Source organism: Saccoglossus kowalevskii, chromosome 13, assembly GCF_978046115.1.
Source record: "Saccoglossus kowalevskii chromosome 13, keSacKowa6.1, whole genome shotgun sequence".
Taxonomy (NCBI): Eukaryota; Metazoa; Hemichordata; class Enteropneusta; family Harrimaniidae; genus Saccoglossus; species Saccoglossus kowalevskii.
Genome location: NC_140653.1, coordinates 8,302,451 through 8,319,433, shown reverse-complemented (window position 1 = coordinate 8,319,433; position 16,983 = coordinate 8,302,451). Strand labels below are relative to the sequence as shown.

Here is a 16,983-nt window from a genome sequence, read left to right as displayed (position 1 = left end):
TGCTGATAAATTACTCATGAGAAATGAATTATGATAATGTTGATAAATTATTCACGAGAAATGAGTTATGATAATGCTGATAAATTATTCATGAGAAATGAGTTATGATAATGTTGATAAATTATTCATGAGAAATGAATTATGATAATGTTGATAAATTATTCACGAGAAATGAGTTATGATAATACTGATAAATTATTCACGAGAAATGAGTTATGATAATGTTGATAAATTATTCATGAGAAATGAGTTATGATAATGTTGATAAATTATTCATGAGAAATGAGTTGTGATAATGTTGATAAATTATTCATGAGAAATGAGTTGTGATAATGCTGATAAATTATTCATGAGAAATGAGTTATGATAATGTTGATAAATTATTCATGAGAAATGAGTTATGATAATGTTGATAAATTATTCATGAGAAATGAGTTGTGATAATGTTGATAAATTATTCATTAGAAATGAATTATGATAATGTTGATAAATTATTCATGAGAAATGAGTTGTGATAATGCTGATAAATTATTCATGAGAAATGAGTTATGATAATGTTGATAAATTATTCATGAGAAATGAGTTATGATAATGTTGATAAATTATTCATGAGAAATGAGTTGTGATAATGCTGATAAATTATTTCCGAGAAATAAGTTATGATAATGTTGATAAATTATTCATGAGAAATGAGTTGTGATAATGCTGATAAATTACTCATGACAAATGAATTATGATAATGTTGATAAATTATTCATGAGAAATGAGTTGTGATAATGCTGATAAATTATTCATGAGAAATGAGTTATGATAATGTTGATAAATTATTCATGAGAAATGAGTTATGATAATGCTGATGAATTATTCATGAGAAATGAGTTGTGATAATGCTGATAAATTACTCATGAGAAATGAATTATGATAATGTTGATAAATTATTCATGAGAAATGAGTTATGATAATACTGATAAATTATTCATGAGAAATGAGTTATGATAATGTTGATAAATTATTCATGAGAAATGAGTTATGATAATACTGCGTACTGTTTTTTTTCCAGATGTGGATGTGGCAAGCTGTTTGCGAGTCATGCTCATCTGACACAAACGACACACCTCAAGTCATCAGCTACTGAAAAGTGGTCTCCAGAGAAACACACTGTAGTGTCACCAACTGATTCATATGGCTTACTTGAATTCAAAGGATCTGGACAAGCCAATAAGGCACAGGTAACAGCGAAGTTGTGTTCAAGATTATTGATGTCATATTGATACATTTTCTTTTGTTTACACTGGACGCAAAAGTGTTACCGATACAGTGCGTAACAAAAACATTCATCAAAATTAAACATTTCAGCCATTTCAGAGCCAGGTCTCAGCCATTATTTTTTTTGTATAAACTGAATATTGACCGAAAATTCACCATATTAATCATTTTTACCACAGTGCATATACCGGGTAAACCTGGAAGTGCTAACATTGAAAATTGTATCTTCACTGAATGATACATTGTACGTGTACCAGTAAAAACAATCGTGGCATTATGTATTATGTTTTTATTTGTATATATACACTGCATTGCGATGAAATATTTTGATATCATGTTCCATTTCTTAGTATATACGACTGTCACATGACACACCACCAGAATCTATGTTGGAACTACTTCGTGAAGAATGGAAATTGGAACTACCCAAGTTAGTAATATCAATCCATGGTGGAATTCAAGACTTTGACCTTCAACCAAAGTTGAAAAGAGTTTTCAGCAAGGGATTACAGAAAGCTGCCAAAACCACAGGTGCCTGGGTGCTTACTGGAGGAACTAACACTGGTAAGTTGTTGATTGAATGAAAATCACATAAGATGCAAATGACAAAAGCTTAATAGCTACACATACATGTAATAAAAAATTTAAAATATGTGTCAAAAACAGATAACAAAGATCAAATAAAATTTGTGGGTGCCGAGCTTGTTTCCATGGAAACAATGACTTTGTTAAACCCTATTTCGGTGGCCATTTTGGATTTGAAAATGGCATTATACAATACATTTCTAGTTCATTCAAGTCAAAACCTAGTTCAGGCTCTTAAAGTTTCTCTTCTATAAAACAAATTAATCACAAAGAATAATTCATCAAAGTTGCTTGAAATTTCAGTTCCAAAAGTGTATTAGCTGCAACTTTCCTTATTACTGAATTTCACTTATTCAAGATATTGGTTCAATAATTAGTGTTCTTATGCACAAACAACCCATATTTATTACTGGCAATGTTTTATAAGATAAGGGTGTGACTGGTGTGATGATGATAAAAAAACAAACTTTTCTAAAAATAGTAAATGCAAAGTGAAAGAGTGTAACCACGAGCATATATTACCGGTACAATGTATGTGTTTTTGATTCGGACACCCAATGGGAGTCGTTGCAGTTAGTACACCTGTATGTGTGTACATGTTTGTGTTCGTCTGTTCTACTGATATCTCAAGAACTATATGCTGGTTTTTGATGAAACTTGGTGCATAGATACTTTGGGCTAATGCGCAGACCTGATTAGTTTTGGGTAAAATCCATGCATATTAATTACCTAATTTACATAAAGATTGGTCGATTTTCTGCTTTAATTTCTACTGATATCTGAAGTACTATTCATCACATGTTTTCAGTTGTATTTTTAAATGCTGTATTTGCTGTAACAGAGGCACATGTGTACCTTCATGCCTCCAATACCTTCAGCTCACGGGAGTTCTTTCTAAGCTTTGTTGATTTCAATAGGGCAATAACAGTCCCACTGTGTATTGTGTTCATGCATTGTTTATGGTGTTCTTAATAATCAACAAATTCTCTGAAGGAATCATCTATACCCCAGCTTGATGACAGTGTCTCATTCAAAAAAACAGATATTCATGATTTGAGTCACAGCATCACAATATGTTCTTCACAGTTCCTCAGACATTCCTGGGTTATTTTTATTGAGAACGTTCTTGCAAAATTATTTCTAATCAGAAACCGGAAATGAAAAACAAATATTAGGTCACCAGACAATTGTTTGCCATGCAAGAATTTGAAATGTCATTACACTGGTTTCTATGGTGGCATGGATGAAAAATAATTGTAGCCATTTTGAATTGGTATTTACGTGTTTCATTTCTTAGATGCTTGTTGAGTGGTGGTACGAATATTTATATTTCAAATCGTGGGGCACTGTTAATTGGTATTTAGGCGTTTCATTTCTTAGATGCTTGGTGAGTTGTGGTACGAATATGTATATTTCAAATCGTAGGGCACTGTTAATTGGTATTTAGGTGTTTCATTTCTTAGATGCTTGTTGAGTGGTGGTACGAATATGTATATTTCAAATCGTAGGGCACTGTTAATTGGTATTGAGGTGTTTCATTTCTTAGATGCTTGTTGAGTGGTGGTACAAATATGTATATTTCAAATTGAAGGGCACTGTTAATTGGTATTTAGGTGTTTCATTTCTTGGATGCTTGTTGAGTGGTGGTACGAATATTTATATTTCAAATCGTGGGGCACTGTTAATTGGTATTTAGGTGTTTCATTTCTTAGATGCTTGGTGAGTGGTGGTACGAATATGTATATTTCAAATCGTAGGGCACTTTTAATTGGTATTTAGGTGTTTCATTTCTTAGATGCTTGTTGAGTGGTGGTAGGAATATGTATATTTCAAATCGTAGGGCACTTTTAATTGGTATTTAGGTGTTTCATTTCTTAGATGCTTGGTGAGTGGTGGTACGAATATGTATATTTCAAATCGTAGGGCACTGTTAATTGGTATTTAGGTGTTTCATTTCTTAGATGCTTGGTGAGTGGTGGTACGAATATGTATATTTCAAATCGTAGGGCACTTTTAATTGGTATTTAGGTGTTTCATTTCTTAGATGCTTGTTGAGTGGTGGTACGAATATGTATATTTCAAATCGTAGGGCACTGTTAATTGGTATTGAGGTGTTTCATTTCTTAGATCCTTGTTGAGTGGTGGTACAAATATGTATATTTCAAATTGAAGGGCACTGTTAATTGGTATTTAGGTGTTTCATTTCTTGGATGCTTGTTGAGTTGTGGTATGAATATGTATATTTCAAATTGAAGGGCACTGTTAATTGGTATTGAGGTGTTTCATTTCTTGGATGCTTGTTGAGTGGTGGTACAAATATGTATAATTCAAATTGAAGGGCACTGTTAATTGGTATTTAGGTGTTTCATTTCTTAGATGCTTGAGTGGTGGTACGAATATGTATATTTCAAATCGTAGGGCACTGTTAATTGGTATTGAGGTGTTTCATTTCTTAGATGCTTGTTGAGTGGTGGTAGGAATATGTATATATCAAATCGAAGGGCACTGTTAATTGGTATTTAGGCGTTTCATTTCTTAGATGCTTGTTGAGTGGTGGTAGGAATATGTATATATCAAATCGAAGGGCACTGTTAATTGGTATTTAGGTGTTTCATTTCTTAGATGCTTGTTGAGTTGTGGTACAAATATGTATATTTCAAATTGAAGGGCCTGTTAATTGGTATTTAGGTGTTTCATTTCTTGGATGCTTGTTGAGTTGTGGTACGAATATGTATATTTCAAATTGAAGGGCACTGTTAATTGGTATTTAGGTGTTTCATTTCTTAGATGCTTGTTGAGTTGTGGTACAAATATGTATATTTCAAATTGAAGGGCACTGTTAATTGGTATTTAGGTGTTTCATTTCTTAGATGCTTGTTGAGTGGTGGTAGGAATATGTATATATCAAATCGAAGGGCACTGTTAATTGGTATTTAGGTGTTTCATTTCTTAGATGCTTGTTGAGTTGTGGTACAAATATGTATATTTCAAATTGAAGGGCCTGTTAATTGGTATTTAGGTGTTTCATTTCTTGGATGCTTGTTGAGTTGTGGTACGAATATGTATATTTCAAATTGAAGGGCACTGTTAATTGGTATTTAGGTGTTTCATTTCTTAGATGCTTGTTGAGTTGTGGTACGAATATGTATATATCAAATCGAAGGATGCTGTTGCATTTCACAATGACTTCATTTCATTCAATGACTTTCTGCATTTGCAATAAACATTAAAATCATTGATATTCTAAGGCTGAGAAATAAAACTCCAAAACCTCATAGATTGAAAGTATGAAACAAATGTCTTTGTTGAGGTTTATTAAAGAAAGCGTTATTTGATCTCCAACTACACATTTAAATCTGCCAGTGATTATACATGTAACAGTGAAAATATGGGTCTCAATGTGACACTAATAGAAATGGGAGTTTCCAGTGTGATAATAATTTTTTAAGCTCCGCTGTCGACTTTATCGAAGGGAGCTTATCATATGAGTGATTATCCGTCGACGTCTGTCGTCCGTGTCAATATTTTACTTTTTTGACTTCTTCTTAAAAACTACAAGCATGAATGCTTTGATACTTGGTGTATATGTACCTTTGGTAGGCCTCTCTTAGATTTGTTCATTTCATGATGGTATTTTTTAATTCTCTAATTATAGTGAATATTTTTGGTAAAAAGTAATATTTTTGATTTCTTGTTAAATATCGCAAGTCCAATTGCTTTGATATTACATACATGTATATAGGTACTACATGTGGACCTCTCTCAGATTTTTTCATTTTGTGATGATATCTTTAATTATCTAATTTTGATGAACTATTTTTGTCATTTTTGGTGAAAAGTGATATTTTTAAATTCTTGTTGAAAACAGCAAGTTCGATTGCTTTGATACTATACACATTGTTCATTTTCTAATGATATCTTTAGTTCCGACTGGCAAGTTCTCTCTCATAATGCACAGGAGCCTGTTATTCAAACATGTATTTAAGCTCAAACTGCCTTGAAGATCAATAAAGAGTACACTGATGCAAAATTTTATAACCTAGTTTTAGGTGTACTGTTAAATCCCTTCTAAACATTTGTAATTATTCATGATATAATTCTCATGATAATCTCATCATCTTTTACTTGTTTGTAGTTCGTAATTCTACGGCAGATTTAATAAGTATCTAATGTCATCTACTTATTACAAAACTTCTTAGTCTGTAAACCTAAGCGTAATCCTGAGTGGCAGGAGCAGATCCAGATGATATCGAAACACAAGTATTGCCACTGACGAATAAAATGAATAAAACGTTCATTCCCTGGTCTGTGATTACCTTTTGGATTTAGATTAAACCTTTACGACATACTTAAATCTTCATTACTATTAAAGTCTTTAGAGGTTTATAACTGTGGACCCTTAAGGGTCTATGGTATGGGTTTGTTCATTTATTTGCATTTGTATTAAGTACAAACACACAAAACAGATTAATTATTAAGAGTTGGCATATCCTCCATTAAAATGTATGTGGTATGTTTTAGTGTTACATTATTCATGTACATGTTGTCTATGTTTAAAGTTCATATTTACAATCTGTTATTGCATCTATTAATAATTATAAAATTGTTATTGCATTCTTAGAAATATAATTTTTTCCATCGGTAAATAGCAAAATGACAGGCTGATTGGTGATCTGCTCTACTCAAAAAAAATTTTTTTTTCGGGTGTTGCTACAGTGTATGCTGATGGTAGGACAGAATTTGTTATTTTTCCAAATTTGTCCACCTAACTAGAGTACAGGTGTGACCAGCCCATCAAGTTTGAACAGACACACAGACACGAAACATGTATAGTGTTTATTAACATGACTGTTTAACCAATGACGTCAAGTGTAAACAATGATTTTGGCTAGCACGTGTCAATCAAGTAAAAGCACTGGCATCAACTCAAAAAATATTCACTTCAGGCACACACTCAAGAAAATTGAGTGTGATATGTCCAAGATTTGTAGGAGAAGATACATTTTGTGCTAAGCTACGACCAAATATATAGTTGTCGACCATTGTCATGGCAACAGTAGGACAAAACTGTTTCTTCTAATTTATCAACATTTCCAGAGTGCCGGTGTGACCTGCCTGTCAAATTTGACCAATATTCGCCTGAAAGGCTTGGACCCCTAATAAATAATTATGACTTTAATACATGGGTCTTGATGATACGTCATGTTTGTAATACTTTCATAATTATGAGTTATAGCATTGGGATACTGAAAATAAAAAAAAAATTGAAGTCACCAGACAATTTTTTAGAATACAAGAATGTCAAATGTCATGGAAATTGGACAAAATTGACATTTTGTGCAAATTTTTCCATGATAGGAATTTTTCTCTAAAATTATCTTCAAATTTTATTTTGCAACAGCAACTAAAAATTACGCAAAAACTTTACAAAATCCTATTTTTCTCTCCAGTAAGATAGTCAAATAGTGTAAACCTGGCAAACTAATCATTTCATAAATAATGCTACATATCATGTTCCCTTATTGGCGTAAATCAGATAAATTTGTGAAGAAGGTACTCTGATAGAGGTAATATGTGACACAGGAATGTGTCTACCTGGTAACTCATCTGTAATCTTCGCTTGTCTTTCATTTATTAAAATACAATTCATGGCATTTTCTGGTCATTACTAACTTGTCATGAGTAGCCAGTGCAGTGAAGAGATGTCATAATTTTTGTTTTCTCATCATAATTTGTATAGACACACCAATAAACTACAAAACTGAACCGACAATGTCCTCTCAAATTTCCAAAATCAGGCGAGCCTTGTATATTTGTGGTGTACATGTATGTGTATTTTTGTTTATTTGATTTTCTGTTGACAATATCTATGCATGTACACAATTTATATTTATATTGTAATTTTAGCATGAATTAAATCACTGTTGTAATATTCATAGTCACATGTATCCACTTTTTATGTAGTGGCCTACAAATGTAAAATTCAATGAACATGACTTGACCGGAACTCGATGGGCAGTGTATAGAACAGCTAGATTTAGGGTCTATTATATTGACTGGAATTTGTGACTTGTTTTTCCCTACTTTGAGAGAATAGGTGAATTTCTGTTACAGTTTAATTAGTTCTATGTAAACCCAAACAACTCGTTGCAATGTTTTTTGTAAGATCCTGATCTAACCTTGTTGATCTCAATTATTTTTTTCTCTACATCAGAATGATGCATATAAACTGATGTTCGGTGTCAGTTCAATGTTTGAAATTATCATTACTAGTAAATCATTCTATTTTAGTGTGACTTTTATAATGTCTATGTCAATCAGCAAGTCATTAATAGATGACAACCTATTGTTTTTTTATTAGATTTTATGTTTTGTAGTTTTTTTAAGCAATTCTTTTTCAGCAGTAAAATTTTACTCCAGATGTGAGTATTTTTCTATAATTTATTTGTTGATTTTGGAACTAATGATTATAATTTCCCCTTGCCTACACATTCTCATCAAAATTTGTTTAAAAAATATAGGAAAAATGGCGTGTTTTGTAAAAGGTGACAGCCTAATAATTCTTATTTTCAATTTTCCGTCTTTGCCGTCTCTAACATTTTCTCAGAAATTCTGCAGCAGATATCGATGAAATTTGCCAGGTTGATGAACATGTCTCTGCCGAATATGCACTTAATATGAATACATCAGTGGAAAATGTAGAGGGGTGTCAGGGCTACATTTTGATTGGAATTATAGTGGGGATAATGAAACAAACCCAGGTTTTGGTAATGTACAGAGACCTGAATATGGTACATGAAGGTTTACTCAGATTTATGAGTGCAGTTTCTTGAGCATGTATGAGACATAGTTTGGTTGCACTTTGTGTACTCTGAGATTTTGGACCTGGGTCAATGACAGTTTTCAGTTATCACTTTATGATGAGTTGTACCCACATAGAGTACATATTAATTCAATTGTTTGCAGATGTTCCATGTATTATTTTAACATGAGTATTTTATATTTAATTAACAGGGACTGTGACATTCATGTCTTGTTTCTTATGTTCTTCAATATTTCTGGAAATGAGCCAACAGACAAAATTTAAGTAAATTTTCAGTTTTTTACTCAAAAACTTGGCTATTTTTGTCTCCAATCTTCTGAAGGAAAGTGCAGACTATAAATGGGACTATGTTGTGAATTTGTGATGTGAAGGGGGATCTGGTAGTGAAAAGGTTAACAAGCAGTTCCATTATCATACATCTTCTACGGATTGTGATTGGTCAGGTTGTTTTTTAATTAATAGTCTCTCATACATGTACTTTTATTTGATATTGTTTCAAAAGTTGTAACATAAACAATGTCTCGTAAATGCACTGCTATCGTCAATATGTTGGTGTTGATGCATATTATTTGTACGCACACATAATTTACAGTAAATGTAGTTCCGATCTGCTTTTTTTTTGTTTTTTGGGTAGCATATTCTGATGATGAAAATAGAAAATATAATACAAGAATTTACTACTTTTGATCGTTTTTCATCATATATCAGCATGGGTTAGCAAAACACAAGAGATGTCAGTCCCACGACAAATTCAGCTGTAACAATTTAAAATTCGTGTTGCTAAAGGGAATAGTGAATTATTGATGTTTCTCTGTCAACTGCAGTGTGGTAAAAAACAACATGGCTTGTGGGTTAGTTTGCCAAGAGTGTTTGTAATTGAATATGCACACGTATTTTAAAACGTTAGTCCATGTACCATTTCACTTAATCAAATCTGTCTATTAAGGCAATTTTTTTGAAATCATGCTATATTCTTTAATTTTGCCATTCGCTCGTATGTAATTTTCACAATTCTGTACTGCAACGTTTTATGTATAGGTACATGTACCAAAAAGTAACATATGCATGTGGTTATTTTATTTTCACAAATCACCTTCTTATCAATTCAGTTTCCATGAATGTGAATTTCATTATCATAGATTTTATTTGTTTTAACATAAATCACTGCCTTGGAACCAATCATTGTGTAAAATGTTGATATTAACAACGATTTTTCAGTCATCAGAACCGTCAGGTTGCTATGGTGATTGCTAACTTTCCAGAGCCATCAGGTCGCTGTGATTATTTTAAGGCAACAGACAAACTGAAAAATAGAAACACCTTGTGTGAATAAACTGACAGTCAATGATAGAAATTTGAAACAAAAAAATTTCAACAAAAAAAGAAGGTAGCGTTCTGGAAAGTTAGCAATCACCAGGAATGAATATTAAAATCAATTCTCTGGATGTATGCGTGTAACCAAGGACAAGTTTTAAATCTCTCCTGTAGCATACATAGTAGTGTCTTTTCCAAGTGGGCACAGCTAAAAAGCCTGAAATAACTCACTTCAATAGCTTACAGTAACAACTTAGTACAGTTTTCAAGAGGCCTATTTGCTGAAACTTACTTTTTCCTTTAGTTTGTATTTTGTCATTATTACCTGCAATTACAGACTTTACAGAAAATGTACGGGTAGCATTTCTGTCTTATAAAGAAATAATTGATTGAACGTGACTTAAAATACAATCACTTAGACTAACTCTCATGGAATTTATTCATGCGTGCCCCACCCCCTTTAGGCAATCAAATTGTGGTGCCGCAAAAATAGACAGCAGCGAAATGTTATCTTTAGCTTTTTCCTCACTTATCCCTCTCTAATAATCCGCTTTTCTGAAATCACTGGCCTGTTGAATTTTATATTTATCATAATTGCAATCTTTGTGGCAGTGGAAAATATGCAATCACATCGCAAATGTATTACATATTTATGCAAATGTCACTTTAATTTGTTTTATTTTGATAATTTGTGGTAATTTGAAAGAAATGTTTGTATTTTCTAAAAGTACCATCTATGATTTTATGTTGCTTTTATGTAACATATTCAGCATACATGTATGTATTGATTGGTAACTCATACAACTCAATCTTGATGGTTGCTACATGTATCGGTATCTGTCTGTAATATTCACTCTCACTACATGTACTCAAATGCGCGTAATATGTGTTGAAATTGAGGTAGTGCAAATCGATTAGAAGATGTTCCATGATAGATACACACACACACACAGGAAAGTAGAAAAAGCTTTCAACGTCTCTGGTTTTATCATAATGGTTAAATTGGTTGCAGCTTGCTTGCCTTGCATCCGGGTGAACACTTATTCCATCCCTGTGTGAAATTTACAATCTGCATATGAATACAGCTGTAGCAATTTACATTCTGCATATGAATACAGCTGTAGCTGTTTACATTCTGCATATGAATACAGCTGTAGCAATTTACAATCTGCATATGAATACAACTGTAACAATTTACATTCTGCATATGAATACAGCTGTAGCAATTTACAATCTGCATATGAATACAGCTGTAGAAATTTACAATCTGCATATGAATACAGCTGTAGCAATTTACAATCTGCATATGAATACAACTGTAACAATTTACAATCTGCATATGAATACAACTGTAGCTGTTTACATTCTGCATATGAATACAGCTGTAGCAATTTACAATCTGCATATGAATACAGCTGTAGAAATTTACAATCTGCATATGAATACAACTGTAACAATTTACAATCTGCATATGAATACAACTGTAGCAATTTACACTCTGCATATGAATACAGCTGTAACAATTTACAATCTGCATATGAATACAGCTGTAGCAATTTACAATCTGCATATGAATACAACTGTAACAATTTACAATCTGCATATGAATACAGCTGTAGCAATTTACAATCTGCATATGAATACAGCTGTAGCAATTTACAATCTGCATATGAATACAACTGTAACAATTTACAATCTGCATATGAATACAGCTGTAGCAATTTACAATCTGTATATGAATACAGCTGTATCAATTTACAATCTGCATATGAATACAACTGTAACAATTTACAATCTGCATATGAATACAGCTGTAACAATTTACAATCTGCATATGAATACAGCTGTAGCAATTTACAATCTGCATATGAATACAACTGTAACAATTTACATTCTGCATATGAATACAGCTGTAGCAATTTACAATCTGCATATGAATACAACTGTAACAATTTACAATCTGCATATGAATACAGCTGTAGCAATTTACAATCTGCATATGAATACAGCTGTAACAATTTACAATCTGCATATGAATACAGACAATTTACAATCTGCATATGAATACAGCTGTAGCAATTTACAATCTGCATATGAATACAACTGTAACAATTTACACTCTGCATATGAATACATCTGTAACAATTTACAATCTGCATATGAATACAACTGTAACAATTTACAATCTGCATATGAATACAACTGTAACAATTTACATTCTGCATATGAATACAGCTGTAGAAATTTACAATCTGCATATGAATACAACTGTAGCAATTTACAATCTGCATATGAATACATCTGTAGCAATTTACAATCTGCATATGAATACATCTGTAGCAATTTACAATCTGCATATGAATACAACTGTAACAATTTACATTCTGCATATGAATACAGCTGTAGCAATTTACAATCTGCATATGAATACAGCTGTAGAAATTTACATTCTGCATATGAATACAGCTGTAGCAATTTACCATCTGCATATGAATACAGCTGTAGAAATTTACAATCTGCATATGAATACAGCTGTAGCAATTTACAATCTGCATATGAATACAGCTGTAGCAATTACAATCTGCATATGAATACAGCTGTAGTAATTACACTCTGCATATGAATACAGCTGTAGAAATTTACATTCTGCATATGAATACAGCTGTAGCAATTTACAATCTGCATATGAATACAGCTGTAGAAATTTACAATCTGCATATGAATACAGCTGTAGCAATTTACAATCTGCATATGAATACAGCTGTAGCAATTACAATCTGCATATGAATACAGCTGTAGTAATTACACTCTGCATATGAATACAGCTGTAGCAATTTACAATCTGCATATGAATACAACTGTAACAATTACAATCTGCATATGAATACAGCTGTAGTAATTACACTCTGCATATGAATACAGCTGTAGAAATTTACATTCTGCATATGAATTGGAACTATTTTCAAAAGGATATAAACCTGCTATTTGGTGTTTTGGGTTATCTGATATCAGCTTCTAATTAAGCTGTGCATATTAATTAACTACTTTACATAATTATCTGTTTTCAGTTTGTTTATTCTGTATCATAACAACAGTTTGCTTTAATTTATTGAAACTTGGTACGGTACATATAATCATCTGCAGGTTAAATACATGTAGCTAATTTGCATGCTAACTGTTACCAGATTTTTTTTCCTATCATACCAGGAAAAGAAAATATTCACAATCAAGAAACATCCCTGGACCAGAAAAATGTATTCCGTTGATTTCCATAGTTAGCAATTAATTAACAAGTGGAATCACATTCTAGTAGTACATGTTTATTTTTGTTAAAGGTGACAACAGTGAAATGGTATTCAAAGGATTAAACCAAGCTTATTTTTGACATAAACTTCTGCCTGAAAATCCTACTGACTGCCTTACAATTTGTGTTTGCCTACTGCCTATACATGTACAAGGTTTTGTGCATCATTATAGAATTACCGGTAGTTTGATTTCCTTTTCTCCACAAATGTGTTTACATTACTGATTATAACTGGCGACAAGTTCTTCTCATTGTTTAATAGTGTCTGGTGGTACGATAAAAGCTTTTAGTGGAACGAATAGAGGAAATGCACATTAACGTTTTGCAATCCATAAACTTGATTTCCTTGTGTATATAGTTGACTTTAATTCTGGTTGGTCATACGGGGCTGCAATGATATTTGTTATTATACACAGGGATACAGAAATTTGTCAGCAATGGGTTGTTCCAACCCATATTCCGGCCTGGTAATTAACAAGATTTGGGATCGCTGTTGTGTGTCACCGACCAATCACAGTTGTTTTAATTATCTCTCATCAAACAGTCAACACGTACTTGTCAAGTCGAGATTCTCAATCATCGTTGTTTTCAGTCCATAATTAACAAATCAAAGACCGTAAATTGAATTTTTATTTGTATCATGGATGGATTCATAGGATTAGAGTTCGCAATTTGTGCGATATGCAATAAAGACCTTACTTGAAGTCAGCTAGTTGTGTGATGACCATAAATTTGCAAAATAAACATCTTTAGAAACGAGAAGAAAGGCTAGGGAGGGCTCACACAACAACAAATGTCTTTATATTAATAGCGACCAATTTTTAGAGATCCAGTCGCGCATTGCAGGCAAGCTAGTAAATTATATCGGTAACAATTGGTCATACATGTAGCTAAGGATGTACATGTAGTAGAGTTTTCCAAGAAGTAAAATTATTAATTATATTCTCAGAAGAGTCAACCTATATATATTTCATGAAAACCAAGACTGTACACTAAATAAAAATCAAATGTTATATCAGGTGCAACCCATGGTTAGTCATGTGATTGTTAAGTAAATAAAACCATTATTGAGACTTTGAATCAGTATTTTGATGAAATTAAAAGAGCTATTAAAAATGTGTTCATCAATTGCAGAATAAAATACTAGAAAAATATAGGTCAAAATGATTTTGTATAATTTTTCTGGTTTGCTTTACTGGTATATGTTTGTGTATTACTAGACTGTGGTGCCTGTTTTTACATTCAGGCTGTAAAATCTGTGAATCTGAGAATGTGTATACATGTATTTATAAAGGAAACCTGAAGACATATTGTTCATTTATACTGCGTCTACTGTCACTGAAAATAAGTGAAATCCGATGAGTGCCACAGAGTAGTACTATTTTGCTGATGGAAGACAAACCATTGTAGTTGTGGTAATATCCAACACTGAGAAACCTGTAAACGTTGTATTTCATGATTTTTTGTTGTAGATAATATAGATCTATAATTTCCGCCTGTTAGCAGTGTAGCTGGTGATTCCAATGGTCAGCCATTTGAACCAAATTAAACCAAATTATAGGCTTTGATTTATGAGCTTAGAATAACACAATTATATTGTACAAACCTGATTAACGTAATCTCTGTTTGAGTGTGGTTCAGTGTTCAACATTAGCTTTGGTTTCTGTATATAGTAAAACCCACTATATTACTATATAATCGACTCTCCTAAACATGCAGTATGGTATATGCAATTTAACTTTTTTTTAAAGAAGAAAATCTTAAGTATGTGCATAACTCTTCCCTCTACCAAATGGTTTGACCCATGTTTCTAATAACAGACTAGATTGTACCATTTCTAAATAGGGAAGCAAGTGCAACTGTGAAGATGGTTATTATTACTTGTAAATGTGCGCTCTCAAAAACCACCAAAATATCAAATATGAGTTTTCTGATTTCTCCTACTCAATAATTCATTGCACGTTTTATGGTATAACCCATCTGTATTGAATAATTTTTATTAAGTTATTAATTTTTTTTTAACACATAGGTGTCACTGTTCATGTCGGGGACTCGCTCAACAATCGATCTGTAAGAATGCGTGGAAGAACCGTCACCATAGGAATCGCTCCATGGGGAGTACTTTTAAATAGAGATAACCTTCTAGGAAGAGATGTAAGTACACTCTCCATTATAACAAATAAGGATGTTTTTTATAATTAGACACAGTATGGTTGATTTAAATGAAAGCAAAATTGCCCTTGGTTATGAATGAATTGAGGCGTTTCTGATGATCACTGATTGAATCTGTCATGTGTGTTGAACAAATGGAGTGTAATATATTTAAAGATAAAGGGATGTAGAAAGATGTATTTTTTCTTCATGTGTGAATTCTGTGTTGTTGGTCTTCCGTCACACCTGTTGGAGTTTTTGCTTGAATTGATCGATAACAGCCAAGGACTCCTGATATACATGCATTTGTCTATACAGTACATTAGTGCCCTAGAGCTGCTTCAGAATTTTGAATCAACTGATCATGTGACAATGCATCATGGGAGAAAAATTAAGTTTTTCTATCTTTTTTTTTGCAGGCTGTAAAACCTTACTACACAGTACCATGTCCAACATCTAAGGGAGCAATATTGAATAGTAGTCACACTCACTTTCTACTGGTAGATAACGGTACTGCTGGATGTTATGGGGCTGAAATCAAGCTTCGTAGACACTTAGAAAAATACATATCAAAACAAAGAATTAGTTCTCGTGAGTACAGATTTCTACTTTAAAATTTTGGTCTATAGAAATAAATATTATGATCACTCATATATTCTTGAATAACAGCTGCAAAATAGTTGTCAAGTTGGTGAAAAAATATTGACAATTGGATTGTTTAAATTGTATAACCTAAAATTTTGTTATAGGTAGTCGTCGTTGTGTGCCTGTTGTATGCGTGGTAGTGGAAGGTGGTCCAAACACAATTCGTTCAATACTTACCATGGTAACTGATATGCCACCAATACCCATTGTTGTTTGTGATGGTAGTGGTAGAGCTGCAGACCTCATTGCTTTTGTACATAAATATGCAGGGGATGATGGGTAAGTGAAGAGGAATGAGTTTATGTTAAAAAAAAACAAAAAAACAAAGTTTGGTAGAGCTTGAAAACCCAATGCCTTGTACATAAATATGCATGGAAGATGGGTTGGGTGAACAAGATGAGTTTAGTTGTAAAATAAAAGGACGCTATGTTCTTGCAGATCAATGATCTAATTTGAATATTAATGAGTCAACATTTTAGCAACTGAATTTGTAAAATAGGAATGGTTTGGGGAAACAGCCATTGAACGCCAACAATATTAAAAATCTGTGAATGAAAATATATTCAACATATATACTATTTTAAATGATATTACCATCATTTTTTGTACATTTCTGTATCTAGAACAATGTTGGAAACTTTAAGAGATCAACTGTTAGTAACAATTCAGCAGACTTTTAGTTTTACTCGGGACCAAGCAGAGAAATTATTTGTGGAATTAATGCTATGCATAAGAAGAAGAGATCTGGTAAGTCTGTTGATTCAAGTTTTTTCCCAATAACTGAGTACTCTTCCTCCATTTTTCCTGGAAACTTAAGTTTTTGTAAATTGTTAGCAACTTTTCTCTCATGCTATAGTATTGTTCTTACACCAGCTCTAGTGGAATGACCTATTTC

General features: G+C 32.4%; 1 protein-coding gene across 1 annotated transcript in view; it reads left to right on the top strand.

The window, feature by feature from the left end:
- Nucleotides 1–16,983, top strand: part of LOC100367458 (transient receptor potential cation channel subfamily M member 3) — a 72,101-nt gene that overhangs the window by 36,036 nt on the left and 19,082 nt on the right. The window contains exons 3-8 of the mRNA XM_085506884.1: nucleotides 1,061–1,229; nucleotides 1,617–1,830; nucleotides 15,322–15,446; nucleotides 15,863–16,034; nucleotides 16,193–16,367; nucleotides 16,712–16,835. Coding sequence (XP_085363010.1) covers nucleotides 1,061–1,229; nucleotides 1,617–1,830; nucleotides 15,322–15,446; nucleotides 15,863–16,034; nucleotides 16,193–16,367; nucleotides 16,712–16,835 — 979 coding nt within the window. The remainder of the gene's footprint in view (nucleotides 1–1,060; nucleotides 1,230–1,616; nucleotides 1,831–15,321; nucleotides 15,447–15,862; nucleotides 16,035–16,192; nucleotides 16,368–16,711; nucleotides 16,836–16,983) is intronic.